General features: G+C 37.3%; 1 protein-coding gene across 4 annotated transcripts in view; it reads left to right on the top strand.

The window, feature by feature from the left end:
• Positions 1–26,351, top strand: part of ZNF385B (zinc finger protein 385B) — a 407,917-nt gene that overhangs the window by 87,027 nt on the left and 294,539 nt on the right. For all 4 annotated transcript variants that reach the window (XM_045480384.1, XM_045480383.1, XM_045480382.1 and 1 more), the window contains exons 2-3: positions 2,006–2,157; positions 2,783–3,100. In XM_045480384.1, the coding sequence (XP_045336340.1) occupies positions 2,785–3,100 (316 nt within the window). In that variant the 5' untranslated portion in view covers positions 2,006–2,157; positions 2,783–2,784. The remainder of the gene's footprint in view (positions 1–2,005; positions 2,158–2,782; positions 3,101–26,351) is intronic.

The raw sequence follows: 26,351 nt of genomic DNA, 5'->3' as shown, positions 1-26,351 counted from the left end.
GAATATGTATATTTAGATAACTCTAAAGCATAATGTATTTCTAAGACAAATGGCAATCAGAAAATCACAGCTAAGCAGGATTTATCTTTTATAAGATAATACAAAGAAACCACTTTTTAGATTTCAAACCTAAAATGGAACATTTTGATGTATGTCCTTTTTCTGTGAAACATCATATGTTAATTAGCAAAATTGGCAAAGCCAGCCACCTCCAAGTTGAATTAAATTTTCAGATAAAAGTGTCATCGGTCCTCAGCTGAGTCAAGGATTTTGGTTGCTTGAATTGAAATATAGCACTTAGATTTCGGTGATTCAGTGGGTTGGTATCTGACCTATCTTTGCAAGGTTAGAAATGATGTTTGATTGTACTTATGTTTTACAATGGATTAGTTTTCCAGATAGGGCATAATATATTAATGATGAGCTCATTTTAAAATTATTTATCTCTTTATTAATTAGTTCAGCTAATTCTTATACATTTTAATATTTTAAGAGAACACAAAGTAGTATATTTGAACATAACTTTTATGTGGCACTGATATTTTCTAAAGTTTTATAAGAAAAATGGTTTTGTGAAACCATAATGCTTTGGATTTAGGGGATAAAAGCAAAAATATTGATGTATTTGCAGTTAAATCCTATTTTAATTATAACAATTATTTTCTGCACTCACCTATGGAAATTGCTTAAACCTCATTTAAGTATAATTTGAATAAATTTTATAATAAATTTTGTGAAATGGGGTTCCTTAAAATGGTGGCATCTGGATAAAATACTTATGGGACACACAGGTTTTACATGTTGAAATTAGCAATTTTCTGACAACTCATTGAAGGTTAGGACTTAGCCTATGGTATAATACATAATGGCACTTTGCAATAGGGTGTATGGGCATAAATAAGGTGTTCTTTTTGGCACACTGTATACATAGTATTAACCTCTATCTTTATGGTCATAGCCTGTGCTATCATTTTCTGAATTTTATTTTATTTTCTATTTTTTTTTCAACGTTTATTTATTTTGGGGACAGAGAGAGACAGAGCATGAACGGGGGAGGGGCAGAGAGAGAGGGAGACACAGAATCCGAAACAGGCTCCAGGCTCTGAGCCATCAGCCCAGAGCCAGACGCGGGGCTCGAACTCACGGACCGCGAGATCGTGACCTGGCTGAAGTCGGACGCTTAACCGACTGCGCCACCCAGGCGCCCCTGAATTTTAAACATTTAATAGGTAAATACTCCAAATACAGAATAGTCTGTAGCTCGTCGTTCCTTTTCATACAGCTCTCAGTCACCATGGATCAACAGAATAGCTTAGAGCCAATGTCATTCCACCATAGACAGAAGTCCCTCATAAACCACAGTCCTTTCTTTATTTGAATTCTTCATTCCTCATAGCACAGTACTCTTCACCTCAGCCAATCTGAAGTGGGGGGGGAGGGGGGGTTAGGAGGCAGTCTTGTGGGACTGAGCCCTTAACCTGTGGGATCTGATGCTCTCTCTGGGTATATAGTGTCAAAATTGAGTTACATTGAAGGACACCCAGCTGGTGTCATAGAGAATTGCTGGGCTTGGGGAAAAACTTCCATATATTTGGTGACCAGAAGTGTCAGAAGTGAGGTGTTCTGTTCAACTAGTAAAGTGACTTTCCTTAGGAAAAAGGAACTGGGTTTTCCCTACATAGAGAGGAAAAATCTGAGGTTTTCTAATTAAGTATGAAAATGCTTGTAATAGTGGTCTTAAATAAAATGAAAAAATAACATATGTTAAAGTGGGACTGAGCAAAGTAAAAAGCCAAGGCCATCTTTATCACCCAAGAACCTTGAGGTACTGAAAAGTCTCCTTTAAAATCTTCATTTAAGTTATACTTTATCAGTATGCCCTTATCTAACTACACGAAGAAAAAAAATCAGCACTTTAAAATTATATCTTGGTCTACTCTACTCTTTTTCTAATTTTCAATTATTAGCTTGCCATTTATTGTATTTCTTTTATTTTTTATTTCAGATGTTCTGCATTTCAACCTCATCAAAAATTAAATTGATATTTATGGGCTAATCTGGAAACCTAAATACAATTTGTTTCACTACAACTGTAAGAAAGCATGTTCAAATTCCCATTGGCTGACTTATAAAGGGGCTTTTGGAACACAACCTAATGTAAGTTGCAGACATACTATGTTTTAATCTTTGTTATTCAGCTCCTCCCCTGGTTAGGGTATGTGACTGTTGGCAGGTGCGCATGTATTATATATACTTTTGTGTGTATACATACCCTTTTTCACAGTTCCGGGTTCATAATATTTATTCTTTCCTCCAAAAGGTATTTAAGTGCCTGTTATTTAAACAGTACAGTTCTAGGCCTAGGGGACATCAGAAATGAAGTTGCTTCCCTCATAGATCAAATTGCACAACTATGTATGAAATGCATACATATGCTCTGAAGGGCGGTCACTATATGAGCTGAAGACCGGGTCTGATGGGTTGCCTGGAGATGGTATTCTTCCAGCTAAGATTAAGCGGTGGGCAGGAGTTAAAAGGGCAAAGGAATTGAGAGATGGAAGGAGGGTGGGTCAGGAATAAAGTAGGAAGCACTACAGACAGAAAAAAATGTCCAAAGACCATATTTGTTCAATCAGTTAGCTGTGATGACTTTTTCAAAGAGCATCCATTGAGCAACTGGGAGACTTTTAGCTGAAGCCATATCATGAAAATTAATTGTAATCATACTAGAAAATCAGAAAGCATATATTTTGCAAGCACTTGTACTTTTTTTAAATTTCAGGTATGAAGTACTCATTAAGCCCTAACAACTACCCTGAAGATGGTATTATGAATATGGCAACTTTTCTACGGGGCTTTGAAGAAAAGGGGTTAAAGAATGACAGGCCTGAGGACCAGTTGAGTAAAGAGAAAAAGAAAATTCTGTTCTCCTTCTGTGAGGTGTGCAACATCCAGCTGAACTCCGCAGCCCAGGCCCAGGTCCATTACAACGGTAAATCCCACCGCAAACGAGTCAAGCAGCTGAGTGATGGGCAGCCCCCACCACCAGCCCAGGGCTCTGGGCAGCTGCTGGCCAGCGCCAGCACCAACACCAGCGCAGGTAGGTGGAAAGGCCCATGGGTTCCATGTGCTATTGGGAGAGATGCCGCCATTCTAGAAAGTGAAGGATTTAGAACAAGACCTCTTTCACCATGAAACTACCACCACAATAACCTGTATTCTTTTCCCCACAGGTAATTCCAAGAGCTGTGTGTTACTTCTCAGTGAGTGTGTGTGTGTGTGTGTGTGTGTATAAAATTCATATATATTAGATACAAACATTGCACACACACTCATACACACTTTGTGTATTGGATTGTAGACTTGGTCCTTATTCCCATAGTGTGTGAACATTTCCTAATGTATTTTGAAATGTGTTTAAAATAGATCAGTGATGGCAGTTTTTTGTTCCCCTTCTCTGCAAAATTAGGCTTTCTTGGGTTTCCTTCATCTGCTTTCTGTAGGGTAGCGTACTACTTGATAGTACATAAAAAGCTACAGCTTTATTTATAACATCCTGTGGTGCAGAAAAGGAGCATTAATCTTGAGTGTGAGACATGTTATATTCTTTTAGGGAGCTGGCAGCAACATGCCAGTGGTGTTCTAACAATAGGAACAGGCATTGCCAAAACCAACAAGGCTTACCTCTGAGCTCTGGCCTACTGCAAGCACCTTCTTGCCTCACCTCTTACCTCTCACCCTGTCCTGTAGGCTGGGTAGAGGCAGAAGCTTAGGAATTTTCACATTTCCCGCATCTGCCCTGAATCTGAGAAACGTTCTTTCAAATCCTTTATCTTAGGCAGCCCTTCCTCTTCCACACTGCTGGTCATTGGGTATCTTCACTCGGACACAACTAAAGAAAATGTGAAATTTACTCTTATCCGTGGTGAAGATCTGCACAAAAACGGGGGGCCTCCTACCCAGGTTTATGAGGGAGGTCAAGATAAGCGTCCTCGTAAGTGGAAGAGCTCCACATTCCATTCCAGCAAACTGTTCGTTCACCCTGCAGTGTTGATGATGCAGAGCAGCCGTTGGGTGGGATTCACTTGGTGCTTTTACATGGTTTCTTACTTTGTGAAGTTATGCTGTGATCCATATTCAGCTCCACTGAATGTTGTGTGTGTGCTATAAAGACATAATTTTTATATTTAAAGCTGAACCTACTTCTTTATACTTCTTGAATTTCATTGAATTATTTTCCCCAGTCAATACTTAGTGTGCGGTGAGAGAACTTAAAGGAACTTTGAGGATATGACACACACATTCATGATGATAGTGGAAAATTACTTTTCCATTTTGTCTTTATTTATTATGATGATAATATAAGTATTAGATGCAATAATATATCTGTATTCGCATATTGAAATAGAGTTGGTGTCAGGTTGAAAACCAATTTATTGTCTTATATCTGAGTCAGAGAGCAAATAGCCCTGAGTAAAGATTTGAATCCTGTCTGTTAGAACCCAAACATCTATGCCTAGATTGAGGTAATCTGTGCCTTCTAATTAGTGATATTAGTAGCTAACATTAACTGATCATATTTTAAGGGACATGTTTTGGTCCTTTATAGGAATTTTCTCCTTTAATCTTTTCATTAACCTTGAAGTAGTTACTACGATTATCCCCAATTTTCAGACTAGGAATGGAGAGGAAATAATTTGGCATGGAAATGGAAGATGGAGAGTTCCAACCATATTTAATTAATTAGTAGTGAAGCTGTTATTCTTTGTCACTACTTTGCTGCCATTTTCTGCCATGCAGTAACACTCAGGTTAATGTCAGACCTATGTGTTTGGTCTATTTGTGGTCACAAATGATTGCTATAATGTGGCATACTATCTCACTTTGATGGGTTTTGAAATTAGGCATGTAAAGCGCCAACTCATGAGTTTCTCCATGCTAATGAAATTAGCTGACATGAATAAATTTAGCTAAGACATACCCAGGATATTATGGATGTATTCTATTAGTAAAATATAGTTCATCATCTAATATAAGACAATATTAGTATATGGGAAGATGGGTAAGAAAATGAGTCAGCTTTTCAAGTTTTACATTAGATATAAAGGGCAATTTCCATATACTGATAATATAGTCAATTATCCATTGTCAGAAGATGGGTTTAGCATATGATGAAGACAAGTCAGTTAATGTCTGGAAGTGGTTAACATTAATCCTCCCATTTGAAAAAAATAGTAGGTATAACAATATCTTTCTCTCTTTGAAACAGAAATTAAACATAGATGTGTGTACAAAGATTCTCATGGCACGATTTATAATTCCAAAATATTAGGTGTATCCTGAATGTCCAATAGAAGAAAGGTTACATACATTATAGTACATTTATAAGATGAATGATAGAAACTATAGGCATTAAAAATTATATTTGGGAGGCATCTGGGTGGCTTGGTCAGTTAAGCATCTGATTCGATTTCAGTTCAGGTCATGATCTAACGGTTCGTGAGTTCAAGCCCCGTGTCGGGCTCCACATTAAGAATGTGGAGCCTTCTTGGGATTTTCTCTCTCCCTCTCTCTCTGCCCCTCCCCTGCTCTCACCCTCACTCTCAAAATAAATAAACATTAAGAAATTATATATATATATTTTTTAAGAAATTATTTTTTTGAAGAATACCTAATGACAGGAGAATCTGTCCACGATCTCATGCTAAGTGAAACAGCAGGCACTAAAGTGGACTGTGCCTTAGTCCTGTGTGTGTGCCTGTACACTTATCTACTATTTAGAGTCTCAACTCACTGAGGAACAAGCCTGTCATGCTTTTATTTTTTCCAGTCACTTTCTTTAGTTTTGATCTATCAAACATCTGTTTCCTGCTGGATAGCAGTTCCCTTAACACTTTCTCAGCCCATAACTTCTCACTTTTGAATATTCAGAAGTATTCTGACTTGAATGATTCAGCTCTATTTATATAAAAAAAAGTCCATGTCAGAGTTGGATTAAGATTTGGCTAGATAGATCCTGGAGTTTAGAATGGAGCATGGGATACAGTTAGCCTCCAGCCTCCCGTGCTTTGGCCTTCCCTTCTCCCTAGGTAGGGATGGATGGGTGGAGGTGGCCTTACCTAACAGCCTTGGCAAGGTTGCAGTGCTGTTCTTGGTAGGGGATTACTATTCTGTTTGTGTCTGTGGGTCACAAGTGCTCCTAATGGCCCCTCTGGATGAAGAACTCCCCCAAAGTATCCCTTAGGCATTGGGAATCCCTGAAATTTAGTTGCATCTCCTGGCTGACCCCCACATTGTAGCAAAAGACTCCATTCCTCAATTGTGTGTGCTTTTTTCTCCCACATTGTGGCAGTCCTGGTGAGACTGTGTCCTCTCTTCTTATCTAGGTACTTATCAACTCTTAGGGCTTGAGGGAATGTGCAAAATACATCTGACAACTAACATTCCTCTTCAAAACCTGGAGCTCCTGGGGCACAGGCAGGTAGAAGTGGAGTGGGGTGTGGGGGACTCCACATTTTTCTTGCCTGCTCAGGTAGCACAGGGGAGACTTGGAAGTCCACTGACAAAGAAGACACATAATCAAGGAACAAAGAGTCACTCTCTCTTTTCGCCCATTGCTTGGCTTTGGGGAGTGTTGTGGGCTAAATTTTGTCCCTCTGGAAAAAAAAAAAAAAGATATGTTGGAATCCTAATCATCAGGACTTCAGAATTTGTAAGATTGGGACTTTGCAAAGTAAATTAAAATGAAGTTTTTAGGGTTAGGTTGACCCTAATTCAATATGACTGATATCCTTGTAAAAAGGGGAAATTTGGACTTACAGACATACAAAAAGAAATGATGTGAAGAGACACAGGGAGAAGACAGCCATCTACAAATCAAGGAGAGAGATCTGAAATCAGTCCTTCTCTCAGAGTTTCCGGAAAGAACCAACCCTGCCACACCTTAAACCTGGACTGCCTGAACTGTGAGATGATGTATCTCTATTGTTAGGCCACTCAGTTTGTGGTGCTTTTGTTACAGCAGCCCTAACAGACTGGTACACAGAGGAAAGTGGTAGCTCATCTTCCCCACAAAGGAGAAGGGATGTTATAGTAGAGGTAGCCTTCCCAAGATCTGTCTGTTTCAGAGGTAACTTTGCCTCCTGTCAGTCAGTCTCATTATAGTGTAAGGGTTGGCAGGAGTGAGCATGGGGTCCACAGTGTGGTGGTTGAGACTTAAGCCATTTCTCTGGGTAAGAAGTGACTAACCCCTAACCACGGGCAGTTCTTTCACTAAACTTAGAATTCAAACCATTAAATCTCAGCTTCTGGAAGAATAGGAAGACTCTTAGAGTGCAGCTAAAACCATTTGTGTGTGTGTGTGTGTGTGTGTGTGTGTGTGTGTGAATGTACCAATGTAGTTTTTTTTCCTGAGCGAGGAAATCATTGTGAGTAGTAGCAAGATCCCTTTCCCAACACTGTCTTTGGTCCAATATTGTAAGAACACTCTGGCTACATAAGGGAGAAACAGGTAATGCGAAGAGAGCTTAGATAACTTAGTCTGCATGGGAAGGATCCTTACTCCTTTCCCCATCTAGTCCCAAGGGGTGGGTGGAAATAACAGAAACCACAGATTAGTCTTGGATCCAGACAAAGTAGTCTGATGACTCAGAGGGTCCAGAGAGACAGTAAGACAATGGTTTTTCTGGCCCCTAGCAAGGGGCAAATAGAACTGAAGCATTCTTCTGACTTCCTATGGGCTTAGTGAGCACACAGGCTCCTGAGTGAACCTGGGAACTACAGAGGGGCATCTGAGAAGAGAGGGGATGCAGTTTTTCCTGCAGCCTGGATTAGACCCAGGAAGAGACAATGTTTAAATCTGAGGACAGGAAAAAATTATGTCCCAGGTCAAAGGCAGTCAGGCAGGAAGAATTCCTTCTTACTCAGGGAGGATCAGCCTTTTGTTCTATTCAGGCCTGCAACTGACTGGATGAGGCCTGCCCACATTAGGGAGAACAATCTGCTTTACTCAGTTTATATATTTAAATGTGAGACCAATCCAAAATTCACAGAAGCACCCAAAGTAACATTTGACCAAATATCTGGACACCACATAGCCCAGTCAGGGTTTGACACATAAAATTAATCCTCACACTGTCATTTTCCTAAGTTGTATAAATCGTATTTGATGATTAAAACAAAAATTATAACTCATCTGATACTCAAGACAATGATATTTAAAAGTAGGGAAATGTAAGGGACCCAAATGTAAGTAAGATATCTATATTTCATTTGAAGTATTTAAATGGTAATGCCAAGAGATTGTGATAAGTATGTATATTGTAATATCTACAACAACTATTCTGAAAGCTTTACAAAGATACACAATCAAAAAGAATATAAGTAAATCAAGATGGAGTACTACAAAAACTTTCAAGTAACTCCCAGAACAAGAAAAGATAAACATAGAAATGAGAACCAGAGGAAACAAATAATAAATGGGACACTGAATAATGTATTAACAATTACCTTACGTGTAAATGGTCCAAATATAATAAGCAAAAGACAGAGATTTTCAGAGAAGATTGAAAAAATTACCCAGTTATATGCTGCCAACAAGAAACTCACTGTACAATGATATAGGTAGGTGGAAAGTAAAAATATGGAAAAGAATATGTCAGGCAAACAGTAATAAAAATTAAAAAGGCATGAGTATCTATTAATTTATGGTAAGATAGACTTCAGAACAAGGAATGTTATTAGAGACAAAGAGAGACATTGCATTATGATAAAAGGTTCAGTCCACCGGGAAGACATGATGATTCTAAATGTGTACCAGTTATGGCTGAAGACTACAGCAATTCTCTCTCTATAATAGAATTACTAGACCAAAAAATCATCAAGGATATAGAAAATCTGAACAATATCATAAGGCATCAGGATTTAACTAATTTATTTAGAACTCCACCCCTCAACAGTAGAACATGTATTTTTTTCAAGTGCCCATGGAACATTCACTGTGATACCATATTCTAGGCCATAAGACAAACCTTAACACATTTAAAGGAATTATAGTCATACACAGTATGATTACAATATGTCTCTGACCATAATGAAATTAAACTAGAAATTGATAATAGAAAACCAACAGGAAAATAGCATATCTCTTAATCCATGAATCAAAGAATAAAACTCAAAGGAAATAAAAAAATACATAGAGTAGATGAAAATGGAAAAATGACATATCAAATTATGTGGGAAGTAACTAAAACAGTGCTGAGAAGAAAATTTATAGCATTAAATGCTTATATTTGAAATGAGAAAAGGTCTCCAATAAATAAGTCTCTGCATTAAGAAGCTAGAAGAGAAAAAGTAAACCTAAAACAAGCAGAAGGAAGAAAATAATAGTGCAGAGATATCTGAAGTTGAAAACAGAAAAACAATAGAGAAAAATCAATGAAACAAAAAGCTGTTTCTTTGGGGGAAAAAAAATCAATGAAATTTATAAGCCCCTAGCAATACTGACAAAGATTAAAAAGAAAGAAGACACAAACAATATAGGTGATATTACGATAGAACTTGCATCAATTAAAAAAGTAATAAGAAAATACTACAAACTACATTCAGAAATTTGGTAACTTAGAAGAATGCATTATAAAGCTCCCCCAAAAGAACTTTCTAGATCCACAGGATTTTACTAGAGGATTGTGCCATGCATTTAAAGAGCACCAATTTTGGGGCACCTGGATGGCTCAGTCGGTTAAGCCTGATTTGGGGTCAGGACATGATCTCATTGTTCATGAATTTGAGCCCCACATCAGGCACTGCTGACAGTGTGGAACCTGCTTGGAATTCTCTCTCCACCCCCCTTTCTGCTCATGCTCTCTCTTTCAAAATAAATAAAACTACAAAAAAAAGGTTTAAGAACACCAATTTTATCATTTCTTCCAGGAAATAGAAGAGGAGGATAGACTCTCCAATTAACTTTATGAGGTTATTATTACCCTGATACCAAAATCAGATGAAGACAATATATTAAAAAAAAAAAGCTACAGACTAATCTCTCATGAACCTAGACTCAAATTCTCAATAAAATATAAACAAACCAAACCCAGTAATGTATAAAAAGAATTTTACACCATGACCGAGTTAGATTTAGTTCAGATTTGTAAGACTGGTTCAACAATTTGAGAATCAGTAGTATAAAACATCATATCAACAGCTAAAGAAGAAAAATCATATGATCATATGATCATATCAATTGACGAAGTAAAAGAATTTGAGAAAACTCAACACTCATTTAAGATAAAAACTCTCAGCAAGTTAGGAATAGAGAGAAATTACCTCAGTTTAATAAAGAGCACTACAAAAAGCCAGTAGCTAGCATCATACTTAATGGTGAAAGACTGAATGCTTTACCCTAACTAAGATCAAGAGCGAGATAAGGGTGAACAACCTAGAAGAACTGGATAAATCCCTAGAAACTTACAACCTTCCAAAATCAAATCCAGAAGAAATAAAATATTTGAACAGGCAAATTACTGGCAGTGAAATTGAATCAGTAATCAAAAAGCTCCCAACAAGCAAAGGTCCAGGACCAGCTGGCTTCACAGGTGAATTCTACCAAACATTTAAAGAACAGTTAATATTTAATCTTCTCAAACTATTACAAAACATTGAAGAGGAAGGAAAACTTTCAAATTCGTCCTATGAGACATGCATTATCCTGATACCAAAACCAGATAAACACACTACAAAAAAAAGAGAGCTACGGCCAATATCTCTGATGAACATAGATGCAAAAATCCTCAACAAAATGTTAGCAAAATGAATCCAACAATATATATTTAAAAAAATCATTCACCATGACCAAGTGGGATTTATTCCTGGGTTGCAAGACTGGTTCAATATTTGCAAATGTAATCAATATGATACATCACATCAAAAAGAGAAAATATAAAAAAATTATGATCATTTCAGTAAATGCAGAAAAAGCATTTGACAATGTACAACATCCATTCATAAAAAAAACCTTCAATAAAATAGGGTTAGAGAGAACATACCTCAACACAATAAAGTCCATATATGAAAAACCCTTAGCTGATATCATACCCAATTGGGAAAAACTGAGAGCTTTCTTCCTAAGATCAGGAACAAGACAAGGATTTGCACTCTTACTACTTTTATTCAACATAGTACTGGAAATCTTAGCCATAGCAAACAAAACAAAGGAATAAAAGGCATTCAAATAGGTAAGGAAGAAGGAAAACTTTCACTATTTGCACATAAGATGAGAAAACCCTAAAGACTTTACTCAGTTTATATATTTAAATGTATAAAAACTACTAGAGCTGATAGAACTGGTAAATGAATTCAGGAAGGTCACAGAATACAAAAATCAATGTACAGAAATCCCTTGCACTTCTATGCACTAATAATGAAACAATAGAAAGATTAAGAAACAATCCCATTTACTATTACACAAAAATAATAAAATACCTATAAGTAAACTTAACCAAGAAGATAAAAGTCTTATAGTCTGAAAACTGTATAATACTGATGAAAGAAATTCAAGATGACAGAAACAAATGGAAAGACATTCCATGCTCATGAATAGGAAGAACAAATATTGAAATGTCCATATTGCCCAAAGCAATGTATATATTTAATGTAATCCCTATCAAAATACAAAGAGCATTTTTTCACACAAGTAGAACAAATAATAGTAAAATCTGTATGGAACCACAAAATACCCTGAATAACCAAAACAATTTTGAGGAAGAAAAACAAAACTGGAGGCATCACAATTCCAGATTTCAAATTACATTACAAAGCTGTAGTAATCAAAATAGCATGGTACTGGCACAAAAATAGACACATGGATCAATGGAACAAGATAGAAAGCTCAGAAACAAACCCATGATTATATGTTGAATTAGTCTCCAACAGAAGAAGCAAGGATATACAATGGGAAAAAGAAAATAAGTATCTTTAACAAATGGTGTTGGGAAAATTGAACAACATGCAAAAGAATGAAACTGGACCACTTTCTTACATCACACACAAAAATAAACTCAAAATCAATTAAAGATGTAAATGGGAGACCTGAAACCATAAAAATACTAGAAGAGATTACAGGCATTAATGTCTCTGACATCATCCATAGCAACATTTTTCTAGATATGTCTCCTAAGGCAAGGGAAATAAAAGCAAAAATAAACTATTGGGATTTCATCAAAATAAAAAGCCTCTGCACAGTGGAGAAAGCGATCAACAAAACTGAAAGACAACCTACTGAATGGGAGAAGATATTTGCAAATGACATATCTGATAAAGGGTTAGAATCCAAAATATATAAAGAACTTACACAACTCAACACCCAAAAAAACAACCCAATTAAAAACTGGGCAGAAGACATGAACAGAAATTTCTCCAAAAAAAAAAACCTACAGATGGCCAACAGACACATGGAAAGATGCTCAACATCACTCATTATCAGGGAAATGCAAATCAAAACTACAACGAGATATCACTACACACCTGTCAGAATGGCTAAAATAAAAAATACAAGAAACTACAAGTGTTTGCATGGATATGGAGAAAAAGGAACGCTTTTAACTATTGCGGGGAAGGCAAACTGATGCAGCCACTGTGGAAAACAGTATGGAGATTCTTCAAAAAGTTAAAAGTATAACCACCTTATGATCCAGTAATCATTCTATTAGGTATTTACCCAAACAATACAAAAACACTAACTTGAAAGGATATATGCACCCCCATGTTTATTGCAACATTATTTACAATAGCCAAATTATGGAAACAGCCCAAGTGTCCATTGATAGATGAATGACTAAAGAAGATGTGGTACCATGGAATATTATTCAGCCAAAAAAGAATGAAATCTTGCCATTTGTAATAGCATGGATGGAGTTGGAGAGTATAATGCTAAGTAAAATGAGTCAGAGAATTACAAGTACAATGATTTCACGCAAATGTGGAATTTAAGAAACAAAACGAAGAAAAAAAGAGACAAACCAAGAAACAGATGAACAAACTGATGGTTACAGAGGGGCGGTGGGTAAAGGGATAGGTGAAATAGGTGTTGAGGATTAAAGAGTACACTTACCATGATGAGCACTGAGCAATGTATAGAATTGTTGAATTAGTATATTTTACACCTGAAATTAATATAGCACTGTATGTTAATTATACTGGAATTAAATTTTTGAAACTGACAAAATTAAAAAAGAGCAAGATAAGGGTGTCCATTCTCATCTCATTCAACACAGTACTGGAAATTCTAATCACCATAATAAGGCAAGCATAAATAAATAAAAGGTGTACATATTGGAAAGGAAGACATAAGACTGTCTCACTTCAAATGACATTATGGTCTATATATATCAATCCTAAAGAATCTATGAAAGAATTCCTAAAACTATTAAGTGAGTTTAGCAGGATTTCAGAATAGAGAATCAACATGCAAAAATCAATTTCATCTTTATATACTAAAAATAAACATATGGAAACTGAAATTTAAACACAATATCATAATCACATCTAGTAAAACAAAATACTTAGATTTACAGTTTAAAGATATAAAGGATCTATATGCTGAAAATTACAAAATGTTGAGAAAAGATGTGAAGACCTAAGTAAATGGAGAAACACACCATATTCACGGATTGGAAAACTCAGCATAGTTAAGATATCAGCTCCCTAAATTAACCCATACATTTTATGCAATTCCTATCGAAACCCCCGGCAAGGTTTTTTGTAAACATAGACAAGCTTATTCTAAAATTATATGGAAGAACTCAGGTTCTAGAATAGGTAAATCTTGACAAAGAATAATAGAGCAGAAAAAATCTATACCCAATATCAAGGCTTACTATATGGCTAAAGTAATCAAGACAGTGTTATTTTAAAAGAGGTATAGGTATAGATCAACAGAAAGAGCAAGAGAACCCAGAAATGGATCTATACACTTATGCTCAATTGATTTTTGACAGAGGTGCAAGAGCATTAGAATGGAGGAAAGATAGCTTTTTCAACAAATGTTGCTGGAGCAATTGGATATCCATAGATGAAAAAAAAGAAAAAGAAAGAAATTTCACCTAAATTTATGCCATATACAAAAATTAAACCACAGTGTATCACAGATTTGCATATAAAACATAAAAATATAAAAATTCTAAAGGAAAAAATAGAAGAAAATATCTGGGACCTAAGGCTAGGCAAAAAGTTATGACTTAGCACCAAGAACATAATCCATAAGAGAAATATGGACCAACTGGACTTCATACAAAATTAAAAACTTGTGTTTTGTTAACTACCATGTGAAGAGGATGAAAATATAAGCTACAGATGGTAAAGAATATTTGTAAGCCATATATTCAACATAGGACTAGTATCTAGAATATATAAAAAGTTCTCAAAATTCAACAGTAAAAAAAATCAATTATGAAATAGGCAAAAGATCAGAACAGAAATTTCACTGAAGAGCATATACAGATGAAAAGATGTTCAACCTCATTAGTCATTGGGGAAATGCAATGTGATATCACAATAAGATTTTAATATGTATCTATGAGAATGGTTAAAGCAAGAAATAGTGACAACACCAATGTTGGCAAGGATGAGGAGAAAATGGATCACTCATACATTGCTAATGGAAGTGTAAAATGATATAGCCACTCTAGAAAATAGTTGGGAAGTTTCTTATAAAACGAAACACATATTTACCATTCAACCCAGCAATTGTACTCTTGGGAATTTATTCCAGGGAACTGAAATATATTCCCACAACAACCTGTATATGAATGTTTAGAGTAGCATTATTTGTAATAGTCATAAACTATAAACAACTCTATTAGTTTCCTGAGGCTTCTGTAACAAATGACCACAAATTTGGTCTAAGACAATAGAATATATTCTTTCAAATTTCTGGGGTCTAAAAGTCTGAATTTGTCAGTGCTGCATTAACCTTCAGGGGCACTACAGAGAATCAATTGCCTATATCCTCCACCCTCTAGTGACTGCCTGGGCAATCCTGGGCTTGAGGCTACACCGCTCCAATCTCTGCCTCTGTTTTCACATCATTTTCTCCTCTGTGTATCTGTGTCCTCTCCTCTTTGGTCTATTTACAATCTCCATCTACTTCTCTCTCATAAGGACACTTACAGTTGGATTTAGGAACCACTGAATAATTCACGATTTTCTCATCTCAAAATCCTTAACTTACATCTGCAAAGCTCCTTTTTTTTCAGATAAGGTAATGTTTACAGGTTTCCAGGATTGGTGTGGATATCTTTTGAGGGTGAAATGTTAAACTGTAGTACACCCATACTTGGAATACTACTCTATAATAAAAAGGAATGAACTACTGATGTACACAACAACTTGGAAGAAACTCTAGGGAATTATGCAGTGTGAAAAAAGTCAATCCCATAAGGTTACATACTGTATGATTCATTTTTGAAATGACCAAGTTTTAGGAATGGAGAACATATTAGTGGGGTTAGGGATGGGAACAGATTTCAGGAGGTAAGTGGGTGTGATTATGAAAGAGGGATTATGAGGGATCCTGTGGTGGTGGTGATGTGAACCTACACAGGTGATAAACATACTCACAAAGGAATACAAGTAAAACTGGGGAAATCTGAGTAAGATTGGTAGATGGTATCCTTGTCAAGACTGTGATACTTTTCTGTAGGTTTACAAAATGTTACCATCAGTGGAAGGTGGAATGAGTTCAAGGGAACCCCTTGTATTATTTCATACAACTGCATGTGAATCTTTAATCATCTCGATAAAATTTCAGTTAAAAACTCATTATAAAGGTGACTACTAAATTACCCAGTCTTCTAGTAGCATTATTAGAGATGATAATGAACACAAATGTCGGGGTTTTGCTTTTTAAATATTTTCAGGTTGTCCACAGAGATTAATAAAACACAATGTCTTTTTCATAAGTGTCCAGATAGGTATCTAAATAAATGAATGACAATATGATATGCTAAGAATGATTATAGATCTATTTAAGATGCGTTGGCACAAAGAAAGGAATGGTTAACTTTCCAGAGGTCAGGGGCGGCTTCCCAGAAGAGGTGGTATTTGTGGTGAATATTCAAAGATGAGTTTCAGGTTATTCAAGGAAAAACAACATTCCAAATAGAAATGATGGCAATGTAAATGCACATAGGAACAAGCTAGAAATAGTTTATTATTGGAATGAAGTGTGATTAGATGAGAAGGAGGGAAGATTCCCTCAGGCAAAGTGGAAAGTAGGTAGAACAGTCGAGTCTTCTTTGTCCCATGGGAGCATAGGAAAAACACAGCTGCCCAAACTCATAAAAAATTCAGGGGCAACTGCTGGAATTCAGGGTTCTGCTTAGTTCTTCTATACCACTCTGGTTTACAACAACCAGGAGCCCCTCCCCACCCCCCCCCCCCCCAATCTAGTCCAGTTACCTCAGCTTGGTGTTGTTTTGTTTCCCTAGGATACCACATGACTGTGCAGAGATTATTTTCCACAACCCATGAACAATTCCCTAAGTCCAGATAAAACTGACCACATTTCTTCTCTATGTAGATGGCTAGTGAGGCTCACCTTGCCCTCTGCTGTCAAAGGCTGGGATCTATTCTGTATCATCAGTGCCTATAGCTGTGATATTTCCCCACCATTCCTATGCCATTTACCATTCTAATTCTCTGAGGGGGATTTGAACTTTAAAAATTGAAAGCAATTGATGTGTGAATAACTGATTATCTAATTCAGTGGTTCTCAAATTTTAGCATGCATCAGAATCACCTGAAAGGTGTGTTAGAATGCAGATTGCTGGGCTCCATCCCTAAAGTCTCTGATTCAGTAGGCCTGAGTAGAACCTGAGAACTTGCATTTCTAACAAATTCTCAGCAGAAGCTCCTGGTATGAAATCACACTTTGAGAATAACATCTAACCCATTGAGGAGGATTTATACCCAGACAAGGAGCTTCTAAACTTAGATAAATCTATAATTGGAAATTAGGAAAGAGAAGGATGGCCTTATGTTCCTTGTCTTCTCCTGGGACACCCACTGACCCATGGAAATAGACAGTGTCTTGAAAATAGAGTGACTCGTCCCCCAACCCTTTCAACCAAACCTTACCTCTAACCGGGAGCCTTATAAGCAACTCTGTACGTTCTACAGTATCATAAACACAGTGAAGGTAGACCCAAAGGCTGTGGTTAAGTGGGTGAATGAGGCTTTACCTTGTGCCACATATTGTGCTAAGGAGATTACCTTATTTAAATTCTCACAACAGATTTGTGAGGAACGTATTATTATTACATATAATGCAAATAAGGAAGGAAGAGGTTAGGTAGTAACCAGAAGAAGCAAGGAAGCAAGGCCGGGATTTGGAACAAGCTGGCCTAATTCTGTGGCCTGATTCCTTACCACGATGTTATTGCCTTCCATCTATGAATATAAGTTATGTTGGGCAGAACTTGCCTAATTTGTGCTTATAGGTTACTGCTCAGACAGTGTACCTGATGTGAAGTTGAATCAGAAAAGAGAAGCCGTAAGTTCTCTCTCTGAATGTACCAGCATTGCTGCCCAGTAGCTTTCCCCACATATCAGTTAGGGATACATGATATTCTGATACCCACCCTATCCAATCAGATGTATGTAAATCACCAGACAGAGTAGTAAATGTTAACTTCACATTTTATTCTCCTTGTGTTTTCAAGGAACATTTATGCCTGTCATGGAGAATCAAATTGCTCCCAAGGATTATGGTGGGGAGAATTGATTGTATTCTGAGGTTTTTTGAACCCATATTTCCTCAGCATGGGAAGGGATTCTTTCTTAGGGTGTGACCTCTGATCCTGCAGTTGGCACTCATTTGGCACAAATAATATTTAAAACTATGAAAGGTCAGGCCCAGATTATGAAGGTTGTGCCAAACTATCTTAGGAGAGACACATTTATATGTGATTTGAGGTGCACTGGAGATAGGAATTATCATGGAAAGACTAAAATAATGTTAGTTTTCACAACCCAACCCAAGTATGACTCTCCTCATGTTATAGATAAGAAACTTAGAAAGATATGGAGGCCTTTCCAAAGGCCACACAAGGATTCAAAGTCTAAGATCTTTTTAGCACTCTGTATTACCTCTCATAACTTTTTGCAAGAAATCCTTCACGAAGTAAAAATGAAAAGAATTCATGATTACTTTCTTGTTATCTAATGTTTGGTTTTCCTGGTTGCTACTAATTGAACTGCCCATTTTCTTTCTCACCTTCAATTAATTCCAAACAAATTTTTTTTTAATTTTTTTAATGTTTATTTATTTTTGAGACAGAGAGAGACAGAACATGAATGGGGGAGGGTCAGAGTGAGAGGGAGACACAGAATCTAAAACAGGCTCCAGGCTCTGAGCTGTCAGCACAGAGCCCAACGCGGGGCTCGAACTCACGGACCACAAGATCATGACCTGAGCCAAAGTCGGACACCTAACCAACTGAGCCACCCAGGCGCCCCCCAAATAAATTTCTAATCTCATTGAAGGTTAAGTTTTTAAGACTAAACAAGAGTTAGTCAAGCAAAGAGAGTAGAGAAACATTGATTCAAAGGCAGTAAAAGGAATGTTGAAAATCTTAAGCCGAGAAACAGTTTGGCATATCCAAAAAGCTGAGATGTGGCTGAAACTGAGTGAGAAAACCAGAAGGAGACACAAGAGAATGTGGCATAATAGAAGTCTTTAGATATTTTTTTAAACAATGCTTTATTTTAATCATGATTCTCTGGGGTCAAAGATTAGAACTGGTGGTCCTTGCCCTGGACTCACCAGAGGTCACTCATGCAGCTGCAGTCAACTGGGTTGGATAGTCTATGATCACCTCACACACACATGTGGTGCTGGCTGTATACTAGAGCTTTCTTGCCAGGAGACTCTCCTTTTCCAGTTACTTAGACTAGGCTTTGTTACTCTGAGTCACAGAACAGTACTGCAAATACAGCAAGAGTAGAAGGTGCAACCACTGTGTTCTTTTGGTCAGAGCTAGTCACAAGACCAGTCCAGCCTCAAGTGGTGGAAAAATAGATTCTGCCTCTTAAAGTGAGAAGTGGCATCTTTGATTTGGCTTTAGAAATTCTGTACTGAGTTTGAGTAGATTTTTTAAAAACAGTTTTTAATGTTTATTTATTTTTGAGACAGGGAGAGGCAGAGCATGAGTAGGGGAGGGGCAGAGAGAGGGAGACACAGAATCTAAAGTAGGCTCCAGACTCTGAGCTGTCAGCACAGAGCCCAATGCGGGGCTTGAACCCACAAGCCGTGAGATCATGACCTGAGCAGAAGTTGGATGCCCAATCAACTGAGCCATCAAGGTGCCCCAAGTATGAGTAGATTTTAACTTGAGGACACTTTGGGAGCAGGGAGAGGAAAAGTAAGAATGATATAACCAGGTGATTTTGCAGCAGGAAGTAGAAGTAATTATTTGGAGGTGGAAATGGAGAGCAAGATCAGAAAATGGGTTGTGGGTTGGAGTGTTGTATAATGTATCCTCTTTTTTGCTGCCATATTCTCTGCTTCTCTCTTTGGTGCCTCCAGGATCCTTGGTGATCCTCAGCTGTTTTTCCCCCTCCCTTCTAATCTCTTATTTGCATTCCTATTTTACATATAAGAATCAGCTTCTAGGGTCAAGACATTGTGATAGGTATTATAACTATTAAAATATGTGGGTGGATTTTTAAATTCCTAGGCCAAATTTCTTACACTGCCTCTCCTATATATTTAAAATGAAAATTTATCCTCAAAAAGTGTTTTTCTCAGACAATTTTGAACTTTAGAAAGTAAACTTGAAATAGTAACACTGTAGAATCACCACAAGATGGTGCCACAAGTATATCGAAAGTAAGATATTTTCCTCATTCCTAACCCCACAATATTTTGCTGGAACTCATTAATGAATATGGAAAGCAAAGAAATACAAAGGGGTGAGCATTTATGGGAACATGCATGTGTGGGCAGGAGCATGCTCGTTTGACAGACTTTTTGAGCATCTTCTATGCATTAGGCAAAATCTGTAGGGGAGATATCTCAGGGGTCTGTGTGCCTGCTCGTGTGTGCACACGCACGCTCCAGACACCTGACAGAGGGTGGGAGGGAGAGAGAAAAGGTCACGTTCAGAGGAGATTTTTCTTCACTTTTCAGTAATAAAAATTACTGCTTAAATATCATATATTGTTCCCTGTCTGGAAAAAAAAGTTGTAGTTCATTTTAAGAGATATTAGAGGGGCGCCTGGGTGGCGCAGTCGGTTAAGCGTCCGGCTTCAGCCAGGTCACGATCTTGCAGTCCGTGAGTTCGAGCCCCGCGTCGGGCTCTGGGCTGATGGCTCAGAGCCTGGAGCCTGTTTCTGATTCTGTGTCTCCCTCTCTCTCTGCCCCTCCCCCGTTCATGCTCTGTCTCTCTCTGTCCCAAAAATAAATAAACGTTGAAAAAAAAAATTAAAAAAAAAAAGAGATATTAGATATGAACATTAATGTTTGATGACACAAACCTAGGTTTATGTGGTAGATGCAGACATAGAGTTGGAATTCATCAATATGATAATGTCCTACTTTTGCAGTAGAAACATGGTTTAAAATGCTTGCTTTTTCATTTTTGATCAGTTTGGCATTTATCATTTAACTGAGAAATCTTTTGCAAAATATAGGTACTATGATGAAAGTATAACATATCATTGAGGGAGTATCAGTGAGTTCCTATGAGTAAGTGCACTAGGTAAGAAACGCATTTCACTAACGAAGCAGATGGGTTAAATTATTTATAATGCACTTATTTTCCTAGACCTCTTAATTGTAAGTCCATAAAAATCTTTTCATGGAACAATTATTATACAACCCAGTCAGTAGATAGAGTCTATATGACTTCCTATAATTTTCCATAGGAAAACCAGACTTAGAAGGGAAAGGATCTTGGTTGATGTATACCAAATTGGATTCTTAAGAAGAGGACATTTGCTGTCTTTAGCATATATTCCTATTGATAGGGCCCAGGAATTTTCTCTTACTTAGAATAATTTAGACCCAGTGATGATACAGTAGAAGAAATATTAATATACTTTTTTGACTCTTTGTCTTGGCCAGAATTGATCATTATAAGTTTTCAAGTATTTTACAAAATCCTAGCTTAAGTCTATTCTTCAAAACAGGAATAGAGTTAGTGCCACACATTGGTACTCTCCAGGTAAATTCAACTGAGATTTGGGCTTATTGAGGGTCCTTATAATGAGAGTAGAGCAATTCAGAAATAGGATGAAGTCTCAAGTTATAACTCCAGTCTCCCAAATACTTTGAGACAGAACCCCAGCCATTTTGGATGGTGTCAGAATTCTAGAACATTTTAAGGTAGACCTCAAAAAGTCATTATAGAACAACTCTATATTCTGTGCACGTGGTTAAAAACTATAAACAAGGGGCCCATCATATAAATATAGAACTCTACGGAATTGACATATATAAGAGTTTGAAAGGAACTTTTTTAAATAAAGAATTAAAAGGAGTGGCTGGCCCTTTTAGTGAGGACAGATAATCTTTTGCTTTAAGAATTCTTTGGACTATGAACTTTTAAGAGTTATTTTATATCAAGTCTTGGCATTAAGATTTTAAAAACCAAATACCAACACTTTTCAGTGTGGAATTGAATCTTAGACAATGATGGCAAGTGTTTGGGTGGCTGAGTGATGAGAATTATCAAAGGCCAACTTAAAATCTCTTACCTGGTTTGTGTGTGTGTGTGTGTGTGTGTGTGTGTGTGTTACCTATTTTGAACTAATCTGTGGAGAAAGGCTTTTGATAGCTGGGTTAGCAGGAATTTAAAATTAGTAAGTTCAGTTTCACATGGTGAGTTGAATGTGTTGTCATCCTGACTGACCAGATTTCTTCACATGGATGTTCTGCTTTCATGCCCTTGACAACATCATAGCCAAGGAGGCTCTTGGACATTGTTCCAAATTAGACATGCCTGTGGAATGTGATAACTGACCATGGGATTGGTGTTCATCTTTGCACTTACGTTTTTTCTGGAGCTGGTTCTTCGGCCCACTGTGAACAAGTTTGCTCTTCTCCTGTTTACCTGATGAGTTTGGAGGAGCTGGTGGGCTGGTTATTGTGGGGTTTTGTTTTGTTTTGTTTTGTTTTGTTTATGGCCTGAGTGCAGTGGCATTCATATCATGTTGACCCACTTCATTTCAAGAGTTTGCCCTCTAGTGAGCCTGTCTTGCAGTCCAGAGACTCTTGGCCTGTAGACACCAGATGTTTATTTGTTCTTATGTGGACATGATGTAAAAGGTGTAAGGAGATACTGATTTTGATCCTGGGGAGTTACCCACTCTGGATAGTTACTTACTTTTAGGAGCTGCAATAACTCCAGCAAACCCCCAGGGCACTATTTTGGTTACTAAAGAAAGAATTCACTAAATTATGTTGTACTGCCAAAATGAATAAATGGTTTCCTTCTTCACATGGAAAATGACTTTGAATATGGTCATATTCTAGATACTAAGATTAGAGCCACACATTCTGTTATACTTTGTACAGTAAATAGGCAGACCAGTGTTCTCATAAACACCTCTGGGACTCCTTTCCACTGCAAGTCTGGGCCCCAAAAGCCACCCAAGAAATGCTCTTCTTTTTAGGTGGTATATGTATAGTCTTTTTAAAAATAAAAATTGTATATATTTAAGGTGTACCACATGATTTGACACACATCTACGTAGTGAAATGATTGCTGTAGTCAAGCTGATTAATATATCCATCTCCAAATATAATCACTTTGTGTGTGTGTGTGTGTGTGTGTGTGTGTTAACAACTGAAATCTACTCTCTTAGCAAAATTCCAGTACTCAATATAGTATTGGTAATTCTAGTCAGCATACTATACCTCAGCTCTCTAGACTTATTCATCCTATATAAGTGTAACTTGGTACTGTTTGACCACCATCTCTTAGAAGATGATGAATATTCTACAGGCCCAAAGTCTCAAGTCCAGGGTCAATGCTATCTTAAAGTTCTTTAATGTACATAATTTAAAAAATGATTTACTTGAGAAATATACTGATAGGACAACTCCAAGTAAATACAACATAATATTCATGTTTTGGGGGAGAGGAATATTCTTTTTAAAAATGGGTTTTAAAGTCAAACAGTTTGAATATTGAAAGTAAAGAATATTACTACATTTTTTTCTATAAGTGATTTTGAAGAACTCTTACACCAAATAGTATATAGCATATAACAATAAAATTAGGGACCTTTACTTCATGAAGTTTATTTTTTGTTTGTGACATTTTCATATGTGATGTTGAACATTATGGGTGTTTTGTTTCAGGGTACACTGACAAGAGAGTGAGATGTTTCATGCCTCATTCTGAAAATATATTCTTCTTTTTAAATTTTTCTTTTGAAAATTATAAAGTACATTGCTAAAACAAATATTTTTGTCAAGTGCCTTTCAGGTTACTGGGTATAAAGTAGTTAATCAACGAACATTTGATATAATTATTATTATGTTTTTTTTTCTTGACGCAGTAGTTCTGAATGGCTGCTTCTTACTTTCTGCTCCCATACCCTACTTTTGTCATCTTGCATTACAGCCCCATCTCTGCTCTACTTTGTGTCTCAGTCTTTTTTTTATTTAATTTTTTTTTTTAATGTTTTATTCATTTTTGAGACAGAGAGAGACAGAGCATGAACGGGGGAGGGGCAGAGAGAGAGGGAGACACAGAATCGGAAGCAGGCTCCAGGCTCTGAGCCATCAGCCCAGAGCCCGACGCAGGGCTCGAACTCACGGACCGCGAGATCGTGACCTGGCTGAAGTCGGACGCTTAACCGACTGCGCCACCCAGGCGCCCCTTCTCTCTTTTTTTTTTTTTTTTGTGTCTCAGTCTTTTAATTTTTTTTTTTTTTCAACGTTTATTTATTTATGGGACAGAGAGAGACAGAGCATGAACGGGGGAGGGGCAGAGAGAGAGAGGGAGACACAGAATCGGAAACAGGCTCCAGGCTCTGAGCCATCAGCCCAGAGCCTGATGCGGGGCTCGAACTCACGGACCGCGAGATCGTGACCTGGCTGAAGTCGGACGCTTAACCGACTGCGCCACCCAGGCGCCCCTGTGTCTCAGTCTTAATAGCACCTTCTCTTGTATTTTTTGCCTGTCCTGTTAAGGCAATGCTAATCACCAAATCTCTTGCTCAAGCAAGAGAACACTTGTTTAGGTACCATTTTCTGGTCCATAACCCTATAATAGTTTAGGTAAACATTTTACAGGTCCACAGTCTCTTAACCTGCAATTCTTGCAATCCAAGAAGCCCTGAAAATCAGAAGATTTTATAATTAATACTGATGGCAAAACCTGACCTGAACTGATATGAGGTTAATTATAGACTTTATTTATCCCATCTAGTATGAATATGCACATGTTTTGCTGCAGAAATGTTGTGTCTGACTATAGAGTGTCGCCCCAGACCCCACTGGAAGCATTATATAATTCATGCTCTATGCAGAGTATTATCTTTCTAAAATCTGAAAGCACTTGAATTCTGAAATGCATCTGGCACTAAGGTTTTAGATTAGGGATTGAGGACTATAATCAAATATTATGGCTTCATTTTTTTATGAAAATTTACCTTATTACTAGGGAGCTGCATGCATGGTAACAATAAAAAGAATTTTAGGCACACAATCTCATGAACAATTTTCTAAGACTAGAAAAGTGCATGTGCACACACACACACACACATACACACACACACACAGAAAACCCTGAGCAATTGCTGAATCAGTGAATCATGAGGCACAAATGAATGGAATTCAGGAGTAACTGCAAAAGTAACTGCAAAAGGAGGAGTGCATTTTCCTGTGATGTAGGGGTGTGTGTAAACACACGCACACACACAAACATGCTTGTATATATATATGTATACATAAAAATGTGCTTGTATACATACACACACAAAAATGTACTTGTATATACACAGAAACATACTCGTGTGTATGTCTACTCTGTGTATGTCTATAACTGTCTCCAAGGAAGGAGTTCTGACCAGTGGCCTGTAAACAGTAAAATATATATGTAGAAATATAAGGAGGACACCTATGGGGGTGCCATGTTTAAAGCTGCTCCAAAATGCTGTGATATGTAAATGTACATTAGGAATAGTGCTTATTTTTACACAGACATTTTGGGTCTAGTAGACAGTACTCAATGTGGTACCTAAGAGCTACTAGTATTTCTAGAATTGACCACAGTCCTTCACAGAAGGTCCTCAGGTCAGCATTGCCTTTATTGGACCCTGATTTGTTCTGTCATTATAGTCTCAGTGAGAGCCTAAAACCCATCTTTAAAAATCCGAATAGAACCTTGAATGTGTTCTTTGTCAATTCTACTTGCGAGGAATTTCTTCCAGTTATCATTGTAATTTTTGGTAAATGTTTTATGTCCTTTTTGCTTTGCACTTTGCACGTCTCAAAGCTCTATATTTTGTGATCTCAAATCACTATTGCTACTTTTTGGGGTATTCTACCTTGTACCTTTTTAAGAGTATGTCAGCTGGCTCTTGCATCTTCTATTTTAGTGTTGAAAGAGAAAAGATGGTAAAAGGTAAAGGCGTAAATTTGGGGGTAGATGGGGTGGATTTTATTTATTTAAAGAAAATTTTTATTTATTTATTTTTTTTTTATTTTTTTTTTTTTTTAAATTTTTTTTTTCAATGTTTATTTTTGGGACAGAGAGAGACAGAGCATGAACGGGGGAGGGGCAGAGAGAGAGGGAGACACAGAATCGGAAACAGGCTCCAGGCTCTGAGCCATCAGCCCAGAGCCCGACGCGGGGCTCGAACTCAGGGACCGCGAGATCGTGACCTGGCTGAAGTCGGACGCTCAACCGACTGCGCCACCCAGGCGCCCCTAAAGAAAATTTTTTAAAATGTTTATTCTGGAGAGACAGAGAGAGACAGAGCATGAGCAGGGGAGGGACAGAGAGGGAGGCACAGAATCTGAAGCAGGCTCCAGGCTCTGAGCTGTCAGCACAGAGCCCAGTGTGGGACTTGAACTCATGAATCAGGAGATCATGATCTGAGCTGAAGTCGGACGCTGAACTGACTGAGCCAGCCAGGCATCCCTGGGGTGGGGATTTTAATGAGCTATAGAGTTTTTAAAAAGTAATAAGCAGACAAAAAATATGGGGTTAAAAATACTCTTTTACTTTATTTTCTTGTTACACAGAGTACATTGAAATCTTTATTGTTTAAGAATTTGTCTTACAGTAAATTGGATAGTATTTTGCCCTGGTGTTAGCATATTCCTGCCCACTTTTACTATC

The sequence above is a fragment of the Leopardus geoffroyi genome, chromosome C1 (assembly GCF_018350155.1).
Source record: "Leopardus geoffroyi isolate Oge1 chromosome C1, O.geoffroyi_Oge1_pat1.0, whole genome shotgun sequence".
Lineage (NCBI taxonomy): Eukaryota > Metazoa > Chordata > Mammalia > Carnivora > Felidae > Leopardus > Leopardus geoffroyi.
The sequence above is the reverse complement of the archived record's forward strand: the minus strand, read 5'-3'. Positions and strand labels throughout refer to the sequence as shown.